Below are 15293 nucleotides of genomic sequence, written 5' to 3' on the forward strand. Positions count from 1 at the left end.
AGCTAATCACAGAATACGCTTTAGGAATTCTACAAAAGAGAATTCTCTTAGGATCTACTCCTTTAAAATCAGGATATCACCTCCCACCCCAATCTTCCTCACAGAGCTGCTGGGCAGTAAAATCCAATAGCGCAGCACACAGTCATGCCGATAAATCAGAAGCATGGAAGTTTTAACTTCCTTTGAAAACTCTGCCTGCAGCTTCCTATTCTCTCCTGCTCCAGACTACGACCTTCTATCTGCTGAAGGGAAAGTGAGGAAAGATGCCTTGGAGGCCACTTTAGTAGCCAACCCGATGAGAAACCACTTCTGTCTCCGCTCCTGAAAGTGCTGCTAGAAATTATTAGAGCCAAATCAGCATGATCACAGTGAAGCCAGGACTTGCAACTGCATGTAAACACCCTTAGGCTTGGGGAGGACAGTTAACTACACACACCTTTTCCCCTCCCTCACCCATCCTGTTACCTCCACGCTTGGGACTTTGTGCCAAAGGCTCAGCCTGGAATGCTGCACAGCCACCAGTACCTCATGGAGGAGGGAAACAACTCCCCACATAGCCCGGCTCACCCAGGCAAGAACAGGCACTTGACTGGCTTAGAGAAAAGGCCTTCTCATACCTCCATCATCGTGTTGAACAAATCTGTCATCCGTCAAAAACAGAGATAAACTCAGACCTCTCCAAGAAAAGCCCTGAATTAATCAAATCCCAGGTTGTCTGGCCTACGTGGACTGTAACCATACCAGTGTGACTCAACCCCTTCAGGCATTCAGAATTCAGTCTGGCAGCTAGAGGAGAGATACTGGTTGTCCTTACATTGACTTACAAGTCAGGGCTGTGTCAGCAAGACACTACTTTCATTTAATAACAACATATAATTGAAACTTAGAATCTAAGCCTTTCTTTAAACTTCTAGTCTTCTAATTACTATTATTATTTTTTAAGATTTTATTTTATTTATCCATGAGAGACACACAGAGAGAGCAGGGCAGAGACACAGGCAGAGGGAGAAGCAGGCTCCATGCAGGGAGCCCGACGTGGGACACGATCCTGGGTCTCCAGGACTAGGCCCTAGGCTGAAGGCGGCGCCAAACCGCTAAGCCACCTGGGCTGCCCAAGTCTTCTAATTCAAACAGATCTGAATACCTATTATAGGACCTTCCCATTTCCTAAATTTATCCTTCCAGCTGCTAAGGATCACCTGTAGATTTAAAGAAGAAGTCTGTATCCTTCCTAAGCAAAATTCAGACTAAAAAAAAAAAAAAAAATCCCCAAACCCCTCATCTCTTCAGTCTGTCCTCAAACAAGTGCCCTGCCTGCCTCTGGACATTTTATAAAATGGAAAAACATGGGCCTGAGAGTCAAGACATGAGTTCTAACGCTAGTTCTGTCTCAAACCACTCTGTGACCTAGAGTTCATGGCTGCACTTTTCTGGGTCTCAGCTGCTTCTCTGAAGTAACACAGGAAAGCTGGATTCACGATGTTAGGTAGCTCCAACTCTACCAAGTCCACTTGTCCCTTCTCTTACAGTTCTCCTAGAGTTCCCTTCCTTTCTGGGAACTTTCAGCTACATGTTTAAGATGCAGCTGCATCTTTAAGATGCCATGCACCCAGTTTCTATTAAAATTCCAATGAATCATCCACAGATAGTTTATGTTCATCCTACACATTGTATTTTTCCAGATTCTGCTGGCCCATTGGAGAGATCTATGTATAATATTTGTAAGGCACTATTTGTTCTAAGAGATTTACATAGGTTGAATGATATGAAGCTGCCAACATTCAAACATTTTTACCATACAGAAACAGCAATTTCATATGATTCAAATTACCACATTAACTTACTTATTCCTCCTTACAATCCCCATGAGGTAGGTTTTACAAATGAGGAAATGGGAGCACAAAGAAGTTAAGAACTTGCCACAGTCACAGAGCTAAGAGATGACAGGGTTTGGATTTAAACCTGGGCAGCTAAGCTCCTGAGCCTGTGGTCCTACCATAATGTTTTATTGCCTCCCGTACTGGGAACAAGAACAGCTTGAAGAATGTGAGTCCAGACCAAAGTAGTGTCTCAGAAGGAGAGTGAGAGGCTCACACTGCAGCCTCTGTTGGGTTGTACCTTTCACTTCAATGGTGGCATTTGCTTTAGGAGCACTGACAAAGTGATATACACAGTGGTATTCGCCTGAATCCTCAGCTCTCGGCTTATTGATCCTGCAGAGATGAGAAAAAAAATGAAGTGAGGAAGCTGGGAACAAATACACAACAAAATATACAACAAAATAAGAATCAAAAGGGCAACCAGGGACCTTGCTCTCCAAACCGTGTCCCTGAATGCAACTCACCTCCTCCTAACTGAAAGCAAAAACCTCCCTCCACGTATTACAAAACATTAGAGCTTCACTCCTTACTGGGTGCCTGGAATACAAAGATGGAATGATACATGGTCTCTAACCTTAAACAAGTAATCAAAATAGAGGGCTGTACAAAATACTCTAGATTATATTTAGATATAGAGGATGGAGCCATCACTAAAAAAACCTTCTTGCTTACCTCATGTTTCTAGTCAAATAAGTAAGAGCAGGAAAAAAGGCAAACCACAAACCTTCTTCTGTGCTCCCCTTTTAAAGACCCTGTTTTGGTAGTTTTGTTCTTCCCACACAGTATTTCGGTACCATGCCTTTTAATCTCACTCACAGGATCCAAGGGATAGTGGGCGGAACAAATCTCTGTAATCAGAGCACCAGCCACAGAGATGCAGCTAAACTTTTAAGATACTTAGGTACAGCTAGAACCCTAAGGTCCTGCATGATCTCCTTCCTATGCTCATCTCAGCCACTTCCTAATCCTGCTGGGCTCTTTTCACTTTTTCAATGTGCCCTGCTTGTTCCTTCCTCAAAACCTAGACACAAGATGTTTCTTTACAGAGAATGCTCTTCCCATCACTCTTAGCCTAATCTAACTCCTTCCGCATCGGTCTTGGCTCACATCATTTCTTCCTACCCTCAAAGTGACATCCCTCTACCTGACATTCTTGCTCATACTACAGTGTAATTCTTCACACACATGCATCAAAACATATAATTATATATTTATATATTTATGTGATTGGTTGATGAATGTCCAGTTTCCCAAAAGACCAAGTTCTATGTGGACAGGCACTGGGTATAGAATTGCTGCATAATTCTATACCCAGTGCACATGGCCTGGCCTGAAATATAGCAGGGTGAATGAATAAATAAATGAGCAATTGACTGAATGAATGTAAACTCAGAGTGAACAGCTGTGCAGAGATCCTGATCAAGTTAAGCAGAGTGACAAGAAGGACTGTAGGACATGTGCACGGCTAGAACAGCACTTCCTCTGAATTCCACAGGGTGATCCTAAACAAGCTTTCTTGCCCCTGACAATGAGCTTCACACCAGCTCAGTACACTAGGGCTTTATACACATACCCCAAAACTTACATAGAAAGGCTGGTGTCTAATTACTGAAGAAAAATCTACATCAGAAGATGATCATCATACAGCTCCTGCTCTTTTGGCTCAGTGGTAAAATGTGGTACTTGTGATGGTCAAATCTACATTGTACTAATGTCTGAGAAAAACCCCTAGCCTTAACCACTGACTGGCTCAATATATTTATCCATCTTACTGTTCATCCCAAAAGATCATGGATGAGGAGAGACAATATATCCCTAGGACTACCTCAGCATACCCGCGGCAGCATAACATTCTTAGAGGAACAGCCAAGAGTCTTCTAAATGTGATACAAGGGGCTCTTCTTAAATCAATATGCTCCCAATAGAGAAAACAGACACAAGTCAGCTGCTCTTAGCAAATGTTCCAGAGTTTGGAGGAAGAGCAGCAGCTGTATCTTCAGAGCTCAGACTAACTTAACTCTAAGATCCTTGAAAAGACTTGGAAAGATGACTCCCAAGCTTGAGCCCATGCCTGTGGGTTCAAAATCTCCCCTACATCATTCCCTTCAACTAGCTACTGGGAAACAACTGAAGCAAATGGAAAACAAGCCCAATAGCCAAGCAGGTGCAGGGTCTCTCAGACTGGTCCATAGATCACTTAATAGGTGGCCCAAGGGACTCATCAGCCATTACTTCACAAAATGTGGGAGAACACAGATTCCCTGAAAAACTCTGACAATGCAGAACACCCCTGGAGAGCTGCAAATAAGCTGACCAAACAAAGAAAGAAGAAAGAAGGAAGAAGAAGAAGAGGAGGAGGAGGAGGAGGAGGAGGAAGCATTTTATAAAGTCAAACTCGAATTTATAAAGCTACAGTTCAAAGCCATGTGGGTGACACAGTACAAGACCTCGGTGAAACAAAATTGGATGTCTGGTACCTTGAAAGAGTTATTATAAAAATACAAACTGGTAAAACTAACAAATAGACCAAGAACATATGCCTTTCGGGGATCCCTGGGTGGCGCAGCGGTTTGGCACCTGCCTTTGGCCCAGGGCGCGATCCTGGAGACCCGGGATCGAATCCCACGTCGGGCTCCCGGTGCATGGAGCCTGCTTCTTCCTCTGCCTATGTCTCTGCCTCTCTCTCTCTCTCTGTATGACTATCATAAATAAATAAAAATTAAAAAAAAAAAGAACATATGCCTTTCATCCTACCCAACAGTTCTATGTGATTAAGCTTTTCCAAACTATGAGAATATGTCTGAGGCTATATTTCCAATTTAATATCAAAAGAAACTACAGTGGAGATAGATTAAACTTGCCACTAAAATGGTATGTTAAAGCAGGAAGAAAAAGAAAAAAAAAAAAAAAAACCCAAAAACCTAGATTCTAAAAAGTCAGGAGACAGAGAACCTAGCCTTGCTTCTGAAATTTACTAGATAGACTATTTGGCCTTGAAAATAGTTAAGAGTTATTACTCTTTGAGTTTTAGTTTCCTTACTTGAAAAAAAGAGGATCCTGATTGTGGGTCAATTAAATAAGGGATATGAAGAGATCTCAATTTTGCAAAATACTGCAGAAGGTCCTTGCTACTACCAGGCATGCAGATTTTCCTGGTCTTACTCCAGTGCACTCTTTCTTTGTACAGACTCAACCTGACAAACAGAATCAGCCAATCCTTTTCCAGATTAGTTTTCAATCACAAACTATTCTGAAAGGTGAGGTGCCATGTGTTCTAGGTATTCCAAAAAAGCACCAAATCTTTGGGGGCCAGGTTAACTTCAGCCGGCAAATATTCCCCTTTCATCAAATGATGTTTCCAGGTTACCATCCTTAATCCAGACCACTAAAAGGCCCTGTATCCACTGGTCTTGATCAGGTTATGGTCCTATTAATTACTCTCAAGAGGTAACTCAGACATCTATCCAGGAGAAAGATCACTTAGGGTGCTCTTGCTCTAAGAGTCCTAAGGCAGATTTCATTCTGATTCCTTAAACCCCTGGATTAAGTCAAAAGACCTGCATTCTAATTGTGACTTTCCTACTGACTAGCATGGTTTGGTTACCCTAAGCAAATCACTCTCAATGCCTTCTGTTTCTCTATTATCATAGTGAGGGGAACATTTATGACTCTCAAATCTGGCTATTCATTAGAATGCTTTGGAAATCTTTCAAAGATTCCTGGGCCTCACCCCAGATATACTGGATTAGACTCTCTGGAGAAAGACCATATATATCTTCTGTGTCTCCTTCATAACATAGCTGTGGATTATGAATGTCCACAGTAAGCTCAGCAATGCTCCCTTCCACCTTCCCAGGAACTGCTAGCCCCTCTCACCTGTATTCCATGTTGCTGGCATTCTTGCGAGTGGCGGTCAGTTCTACCCCATTCTTTGTCCAGTAGCTGTATGTAAGGGTATGAGAACTGGAGGTGAGGTTACACTGCAGGGTGACGGGGAGAACAGGGCTGTCTCGAAGAATGATCTCTTCACTGGTGACAATCCTTGGCTCTGTAATAAGAGTGCACAGTGATAGGGAGCCATAGCCTTCCATTCTTTGTAGCCCTGGCCTGAGAATCAGATGGGGTAGGATGGGGAGACTAGAAAAGAGGGAGGGCAGACAGGACCACCACATGAGGAATTTCACTTTACCACTTTAGAGGAAGTCAAGAAAGGAAAAAACAATGATTATAAGCAAATGACCACTAGCGCAGACAACAGCCTGAAGACCAGTTGGCCTAGACGTGAAAAGAATGGGAGTATTACGGGTACTTGTACTGGCAACAATCCACTTATACTTTTGAACACCACCGTTTCATGATTTAAGAATGACCAACCAATTCAGCTTCAATTAGTAAACCAGGCTCCACCTTGTAGTTCTGAAGACAAAAGCAGTATCATTTGTATATAACTAATAAACTCCCTGTGGAGTCACTAGGCCCTGGAACAGTAATAGCTATAATTAGATAATACATGTATGGCTTTTCCCACATTTAATTCTGATAAACCTATGGCAAACCAGCCATGGCCATTAATTATGTAGAAAGAAACAGTGTAGATCCTAAAAGCAAATTTCCTGCCAGAAGTCTATTGCATTTTCCAAATTTTGCCAAGGGAAAATTCTTAAGGAACCATCAACAGTTCTTCTCTCCAGCCCGTATTTATTCCCAAAGCTTTTTCAGAATTGTTATTTAAAACACATTCCATTGTGCAGATAACATAGAGTGTGATATGTGCTGGTATCATGGGCTCCTAGCATTTTTAGAGCTAAAAGGCCCTTAGAGTTCACTGAATCCCACTCTTTAAGAGCTAGAAACAGAAAATGACTTGTGCAAGGCCATAGTTATTGTTAGTGTCAACACTGGGCCTAGAACACACATCTGACTAAATTCTCTATCTCTGCCTCCCTCCCCCAGCTCCATACCCCCAACACACACACTTTCCACCCTATAGCAATTTATATACTTCATCTTCTGATTCTCTCCTGGGCTTAGATAACCTGGGGTCATTAGTTTAAAATCTATAAAAATAACCTCAAATATTAGAACACACTGAGCAGAAATGTTTTAAGGCACACTCTATCATTCCTAGAAGGTTCATACTTTAAAGCCTTTTGAATTCCATCACTATATTAAAGTCAAGATGTCTGTTTGTTGTCTTGTTGTTCCTCTCTCTAATCTTCTCCTAAGCTTAGCTGCTATTCTACTTTTGGTCAGACATTTTCAGGTGAATTCTAAACTTTTCCCATCCACATTAGAGGTATTTCCTCTTTTGTTCTTTTTCCAATTGTTTCTCAGAAATTCTTGATTAACTTCTCATTTCCCTGCACCTGACAACTCGGTAGCAGCAACCTGACACCATTTTATGCAGTACAGTGCTGACTCTTAACTCTTGAGGATAGAACTCACTCCCTGCACTGGAACTAATAAGCTTTGTTCCCTGTGCAGGGAGGGGGATGGAATGGAAAAGTCATGGGACACTTGAAAAATATAATGCCCAAGGACCTCTTAATCAATGCAACATTTCTGACTACGGAGCTCATATCAAAGAAAACTGTGACAAATAAAGCAAATCCTTAAGTCTGTTCAATTAAATGGGTTCTCACTATTTTCCAACTCTGGCAAAGGGATAGTGGTTATCTTCCATTCAGCACTGGTCCTTACTGGTAACATCAAACAGGGTCTCTATGTACAGATAATGGAGGCATAGCAGCCACTAAGACAGAAGCAGATGCATGTAAACACGTTAGCGCAGTGGTGTCCCATGGTTTCCAAAACACACTGGACAGAAGCCAAGTCCCTGGGCCTTAAGTCGAGCAGAACGGCTGCAAACCCTGCAATGGAAGGCGCACATACACCATCAGCAGAAAGCACCACAATTCCAAGAAAAATCAAAACCAAGCAAAAACAAAAGAGAGAACCAGTACTCCACAGAAATTAAAAATATAAAGGCAACATTAAAACCCAAACACACTTTTAGGTTTTTACTAAATTTTTATTATCCAATTTTATTTTCTGTCCCATTTGGGACTCTCCTTCTGGCTCTTCTTCTCAGACTGCACTGAGAAAGGGTAAACTCTGAGGATGAGGCCAAGAGCTTCCAGATGTTTCAACACAAGGAGGCCAAAGTAAATGCTACTCTTACCTGTGACGATGCAAATGCCCACTGCAGCTCAAGGAGATTAAGAAGGTGATGAGAGCAACCTGGAGACTTTCTGCCAAGAATTCTTGGAAGGCAAAGGAAAGCTCTTTTCCCCTTACGTGTTAAAGATCCAGGAGAGAGTCAGCTGGGAGCAAGTGGATAATTTAAATAGGTTTAAATATGATTCTGCAACATAGGAGGGCTGTGGGGTAGGGTAACCTCCCTCTGATGATTGCTGTATATGGAAACCAGTGCTAAACCAAAGCTCCTTGGCCAGGGTGCCACACCTGCATTTTGCACCAGGATGAAGGTGGAGCTTTTATTTCTGTGGTTTAATATTGCGCATGAAAGTCCACGAGAGATGAACAAAAATGTTTACTTGCCACTGACTCCCTATTTAGAAGTAGTGGATGGGAGATCCTTAGCCTCACCACCACTCTTGTGTAGAAGAACATGCTATGGCCAGAGAGATACCTAAAAACTGGGCATATTTCTCTTCCTGCCTTACCTTACTCAAGGAGCTTTGGGGAAAAGTACTATCAAGAAGTCATCCTTAGAAGACTTCAACCACCTCCTGGAGGCAAATGTCCTTGGGATGCTAAGACCACAAAACAATCCAATTAGAGTGAATTCAGGATGTTTTTAAAAAGTAACAGCAGCAGCTTGGCTCTCTAAAACAGTTAACCAGGGCTGACTGATGGGGAAGTCTGGGATAAGACTTAAACTGGCAAGGATTTGGTTTAACCACATGCAGACACTTCTAAAGTAGGAAGTTTATTTCCAAGTAAACTGGGGGAATGTTACGTATTTTCAAAACTGAATTGGTAGGTAAGTGCCCCCCAAAGACTCATCATCTTCTAGCCCCAAGGCATGACCTTTTAACTAGGAGTCTACTTGAGTCAAGCTCCTGGACGTACAAGTACCAAATGCCCAGCCCAGTCCATGCCTACAAACTTCTGCAGATCTTTGTGGCCATTTGGGTAATTCTGGTTTTATAAGGAAAGGAGCAGGGGGGGCAGGAGAAGGAAGCGTGCAAGGGAAAAACTGTTAAATAAAAGAAAATTGCTGGGTTAATATTCCCCATTTTCACATAGACAAGGTTTTCTTTTCCCCTTTCCAGAAGCAGGTTCTCTGATTGAACAGTGCCAGCTGCAGCAGCCTCTCCTCTCTCTCCCCTAAGACCTATCCTCTTCATAAGCATCTTCTAAGGTACTATAAAGAATAGACAACTAATCTGCTATATTCCAAATAAGTATACAGATTCAGGGCCCATGTCCTATTATTTCCTGCATTATTATCAAACTCCTCATAAATGTGTTTTTACTATTTTTACTTATTCTTTCTAAATCAATCAGTTCCTTAAGCCAGAACTGGCTATAAGTCTGAGTTCTTGAAGAGAAGGCAAAAACCCAAAGGATCTTTCCATTAAGTAGAGTATGCTCCCTCAATTAAAATCAAGTCAGATGTGGGGCTAGAACTAACTCTTCCTGGCCAGGAGCACTAGCTCTGTGGTGGCTTCTTCCTCCCTCTCCTTCCCACTACACGAGTAGCAAGACACTTTTCAGAAAAAGAGGTGGCCACAAAAGCTCCCGGGTCTAATGTCTTACTTGTACCCGCTACAACAGATGAAGAGAAGAATTCTGAGCCAGCCGCTTAGGCTCTCCCTCATCACTTAGTTGGAATTTAGTTTCTTCTTTTTTCAAAATACAAGAAAAGGCCAGTATGAATGGCTTCCAAACTATTTCTGGGGTTGCCAGTCTCTGGGATAAGGAGGACTGTGCCAACAGTCAGTCATCAGAGTCAATCTGTGAACAGGAAGCAGATGCAACTCTGACTTTGAAACAGCATGATGGGGTTTAAAAAAAAAAAAATTTGCAGTTTAGTGTCACCTGGTGCCTAACAGCAAGACATACAAAGGAAATCTCGGGCTGTTGCTTTTAAGAGAACAGGAGACTGGATGGGCAGGACCAGTAAGGAGTGTACTGCTGTAGTGGAGGGCTGTTATCAGAGAAGCACATGCCACTGTTTTAGAAAAGAAAAAGAGCTGGAACTATGGAGATATCCAAGCTTACATGCCACCCAACAACCAAAACACACCACCACACTGCACCTATGGCAACATTCCCATCACAGAACAGGATGACACCAAGTCACAGTGAGGGAAGAGGCTGGGTAGACACAAACTTAAAACCATAGAGGTGAAGGCAGCTACTCAGAGAGCTTCAAACAGATCAACAGAAGAAATAAAAGTAGTTAGACTGGGGAGAGAAACAAAAATAAAAAGGCACCAGAGAATAAATCAGCAAAAGGATAGCAGGAAACCTACTACAAAATTAAAAGGGGAGGGAAAGAAACAATTCAACACTACCCTGGTAGAAATGCCTGGTTTTAGGAGTGTTAAGTGTTTTTTTTGAGCCCCCCCTCCCCCAGTTCTCCCTCCCCACCTCTTCCCATTGCAGATGATTTTGGACAGGCACGGATTTCCCCAAGTTCTTTGTTCCTGAGGAGAAAGACACAGAAAAGGGTCAGGGAATGAGGGAGGTAGAGAGGACGTCAAAGAAAAAAAAAAGTTGCCACAGATGTTTTCATACACTACAACCAGAAGGGTCGTGGGTTTGAAAAAACGAAGACAAGGGGTGGGGTGAGCGATCATACTGGGGAAAAGGAAAAGGAAGCAGAAGGGAAGGGTCATCGGGCCACCTCTAATGACTACAGTACTACTACTGTAGGGTGCTGGACTCACTCTGAAGGACGCTTATGGTGGCCTGGGCTCGAATCCATGTTATGGAGGGGTTTTGCCTCAAGTCATTCCTCTTGGGGTCGTTGCTGGCCCTGCACTCGTAAGTCCCAGAGTCCTCCAAGGTGAGCCGGGTTATTCTCAGCACACTCACGCCGTTTGACCCGTAGGCGGTGTTTACGGTGACACGGCGCTTCCGAGCACCGTCCCACAGCTGTCTGAAAGACTCTGCCCGGTTGACTTCTGCGTACCACCACTGGATCTCTGGCGTGGGGCTCCCGACCACGTCACAGTACAGCTCAAAGGCGTCCCCAGTGAGCTTAGTTTCTGACATGGGCGACTTGACAAACCCAGCTAGAGGGAGGGGGAGCAGGAATGCAGTGACAGGCCAATCAGAAAAAAAAAGAATCAACAGGTGTTAATAGTAATTTAAAGAAAAGAAAAGAAAAAAGCAAATGAGTTGCAAAGAACAAAAAGGATTCATTTTTAAACTATAAAGAGACAGTAAATAGCATTTCATACAAGCTTTTAGAAGAAGAACCACCCTGGGAAGCTTATGAAGCAAAGGCAGGCTAATTTCAAGCTGGGGCAGCCCAGGTGCTAGCCAGGCAGAAGCAAGCCCACTGGAAAGCGTTTTAGCAATGGGCCCAGTTGGTAGGAATGAGAAAGCTTCGGGTCTCGGGGGAAGAGTCTCTTTCCTTAGAGCACAAACCATTACCTTTTCAAATTCAGGCAAGTGATGAAAGATAACCGCAAGTGGCAGGAGGTCTATATGCCAAGTCAGGATCTCTCTTTTGGATGGGTGAACACTTTGTTAGAGATGCCATGTCTTTTGTGGGCCTCAAGAAATATTAACTGACCTAATGACGCCTTCTTTTGGGAATCAAAGTCCAAACTTCAACTGAAAAGGTAGCATAATTCTTTCTCGTGCAGGATTCCATCCTGAGTTCAGGAGACTTCCTCCACATCCTGTTCTTCCCTGGGTCTATGGCAAACAAACGGCCCAGTGATCTGTGACTAGGTTAGCCTCCACTTGAATGCAGACCTTCACTCAGGCACAGGGAAACAAGACAGTCTGTACTTGAGAGTGAGAATTCCTATGGGGGTCCGCTCAGCGGTGAAACCAGCGTTAACAGCAATCCAACTCAATACCAATAGAGGGACTATGCCTTCCACAATTCCATAAGTTCATACAGCTAGAGAACTCTGCTGAAAAGTCAGTCTTAAAAATAACCATGGTACTTGACAGGCTCTGTCTACACAGTTTAGTTGCCTAGCTCCCAGAGGCCAGCTCAGAAAGAATAAGAAATGTACAATGATGAAATAAATTCTATGGTGAAGGTTAGGCCTCAACAACATTGCCAGGCATTGCCAGGAATTAAAGTTGATGCCTACCTCCACTCGTCCATAATTTGCTTTAGGTTACACTCCCATAAGACATGGTGGCAATGGCAGAAAGAGAGTAGAAAATCCAGACTTACTTGAAGAACTTTGGAGGAGGGTCCATAATAAGCTAAATCACAGTGCAAGCATACTCTCTCTCACCCATTTACTTCACCTAGGGTTCATCGGCATTTCTACCAATTCAAGCAGTGTCCCAAGGTACAGGGCAAGAAGCTAAAAGAGGTACTGAGTGGCTGGTCAATTTCCCTGGGGATCAAGCTGACCCCTCTGTGTTGGGCAGAGTGGGGCCAGGATCTAGCAACATCAGATTAAAAACATTCCAAAGGAAAGGTATAAATTATATGGAACCGTTTTCCTACAGTCCGGAAACCAAGGACATGAAGAACTGACTAAAAATGGAGGTTACCAAGTGGAAAACATTCCATTTATATCCCTAAAAGTACTTGCTTTTGGAGATAAACTTCACCCTACGGACCTCAGAACCCTAAACCTGCATGATCTCTGCAACAATGTGCTATACTTACTTAACTGGAGGTCAAGACCTCCAAAATCATACTAATCTTTCAATTCATAAAACATTCAGGATCTAGGGAGGACACGAATCCAGTAATTAATAGCCTTCAACTAAATCTTCTGTCTTGAAATGCTATTCTGAACTACCTCTTCAGATAGTATCAGTTCTTTGTAAGAAACCATCTACCAGAGGCTCCAAGAAGTAAAAAAAAAAAAAAAAAAAAAGTCATTCTCAGATTTAGGGCAAGTTTCAGAATTTCAGAAAAAAAAAAAAACACCAATCCCCAACAATGAAAAGCTGAGCTCACGTCCAGGTAAAGTGGTAATCAAGGAGCCATGTCTTCATCTCGCAAACTAACCACCTGCCCACCCATCAAAGTCAATGCCAACTAGGACAGTAAAGGAAGCTGATTCTGTCCATTTTACTACTGGTTTAATCACCATGGAAAATTGGTTATTGGTAAATCCCTAGGGAGCAGTAAAGAGGAGTACTGTTTTAATCATACTCCATCATTAAATGGAAATTACAAGCTCTTATTCTCACATTCTCTGTGAACTGGGGGAGTTTATGTCCTCTCAAATGTGACCACGCACAGAGTATCGTCAACTTATGATGGGGTTACATCCTGATAAAGCCATTGTAAGTTGACATTTTCTGAAGTCAAAAATCCCTTTAATACACCTAACCTACAGAACATCACTAACAAGTCTACTGTGCTCAGAGCACTTACGTAGGCCTACAGTTGGACAAATTATGTAACAAAAAGCCTATTTCTTAAGTGTTGACTATCTCATGCAATTTACTGAATGTTGTACTGAAAATAAACAGAATGGCTGTATGAATCCAGAATGATTGTTAAGTGTACCAGTTGTTTACTCTCATGATATCATGGCTTACTGGGAGCTGAAGCTTGCTGCTGCTGCTGCCCAGCACCATGAGGGAGGAACGGACTGCAGACTGCTAGCCTGGGAAAAGAACAAAATTCAAAATTCAAAATATGGTGTCTCTATTAAATATGTATCACTTTTGCACCATCATAAAGTTGAAAAGTTTTAAGCTGAACCACAGTAAATCAGGGCCCATCTACTTGATCATGCTCTAGAATGTGTTAGTGGGTTTGTTTTGTATTTTTTCCCCTTCTGAAATACAGGCTGACATTTAAGCCTCTTTACCAATCTGCTGACTATGCTAATATAAAAGGAATGCCTGCAAGTATGTCCAGAACCCCAAGAACCCACCCAATTCCAATGGAATCTCAAATCCCAATAGTATACAATTCAAAGATAGCTGAGAAACAGCCTGAACACAATTCCCACCGCACAGAACCAATCAAGTCACTCAACCTGGCACTGCCAACCGTAGGCAAGACTCACTTCTAAGGAGGAAGGAATGCTGATCTGATTTAGTTTAATTTTCTATCTGCATACAGGAAAATGGGACTGAGTCAAAAATAAGTGTTCTTTGAATTAGTAAATTATATGATGTGTATTTAAGCAAACTTATCTAAAAGCAAGATTTAATATCCTTTAAAACACTAATAAACGTGTTCTTTGGAAGCTATTATTATTAGCCATGTGCATCAACAGGTTAACATTTTCTAAGTACGTGTCATATGTTAACCAATGTGCTAAGCACTTCATATTATCTCATTTAATCCTCACAATAGTCCTATATGATACTAAGGTCCAAAAAAGTTAAGTACTTTGCCCACAGTCACAAGCTAATAGAGACTGGCCTGGAATCCAGGTGTACCCAAAACCAAAGCATGGTCTTGTAATACTTTCCATGACTGTGGTCAATATCCCTTACTAGGTTAGAAAAAGGTTTTTGTAGTTATTTAAAAGTTAAAGATACTTTTTGCGACTACTTAAATGTAATAAATTAACAATTTCTGACTACAAAAAGGACCTGTCCATTGGAATGTGCAGCACACAGTGATTACTAACTCCTTAAAATTATAATCCTAGTAAAGAATAAAGATAAAGGGGATCCCTGGGTGGCGCAGCGGTTTGGCGCCTGCCTTTGGCCCAGGGCGCGATCCTGGAGACCCGGGATCGAATCCCACGTCGGGCTCCCGGTGCATGGAGCCTGCTTCTCCCTCTGCCTGTGTCTCTGCCTCTCTCTCTCTCTCTCTCTGTGACTATCATGAATAAATAAATAAAATCTTTAAAAAAAAAAAAAAGAAAGAATAAAGATAAAGAAGCACAGGATCAAAGAGTTCCCTAAGCAATGGTGTATGTGTGTGTTGGACAGCAGAGGGAAAAAGTGAGGAAACAGAAGAATGGATGGCACAGAAGCAAGACTGCCCCCTAGTTCTGATTATTTCATCCCCCTACTCTTGAGAAGACTGGCTTCACAGGAAGGAAGAGTTTAAGAACATTAGATGCATTTCTCTGGTATTGTGATCAGTGAGGCAATTAACAAAGGGCAGTACCTAAATTTTTATAAAACTGAACAGTTTACAAAGTGCTTTCACATGCATCACATCATATTTCATTCACATAGTTTCACAAGGTTCATAGGGCAGACTCAGAGAAAGGTTCAGGACTTGCCCAAGATTGCTTAGGTAGCTAATCCTGA

At 42.3% G+C, this 15293-nt stretch overlaps 1 protein-coding gene across 4 annotated transcripts in view; it reads right to left on the reverse strand.

The window, feature by feature from the left end:
- NPTN (neuroplastin) overlaps positions 1–15293 on the reverse strand; it is a 70109-nt gene that overhangs the window by 22218 nt on the left and 32598 nt on the right. For all 4 annotated transcript variants that reach the window (XR_003145958.3, XR_004810885.2, XM_025472227.3 and 1 more), the window contains exons 2-4: positions 10802–11149; positions 5757–5928; positions 2119–2213 (exon numbers count right to left, since the gene is read on the reverse strand). Coding sequence is in view for 2 of the 4 variants with exons in the window: in XM_025472227.3 (XP_025328012.1) it covers positions 2119–2213; positions 5757–5928; positions 10802–11149 (615 nt within the window). In the remaining 2 variants the exon portion in view is untranslated. The remainder of the gene's footprint in view (positions 1–2118; positions 2214–5756; positions 5929–10801; positions 11150–15293) is intronic.

The sequence above is a fragment of the Canis lupus genome, chromosome 30, assembly GCF_003254725.2.
Source record: "Canis lupus dingo isolate Sandy chromosome 30, ASM325472v2, whole genome shotgun sequence".
Lineage (NCBI taxonomy): Eukaryota > Metazoa > Chordata > Mammalia > Carnivora > Canidae > Canis > Canis lupus.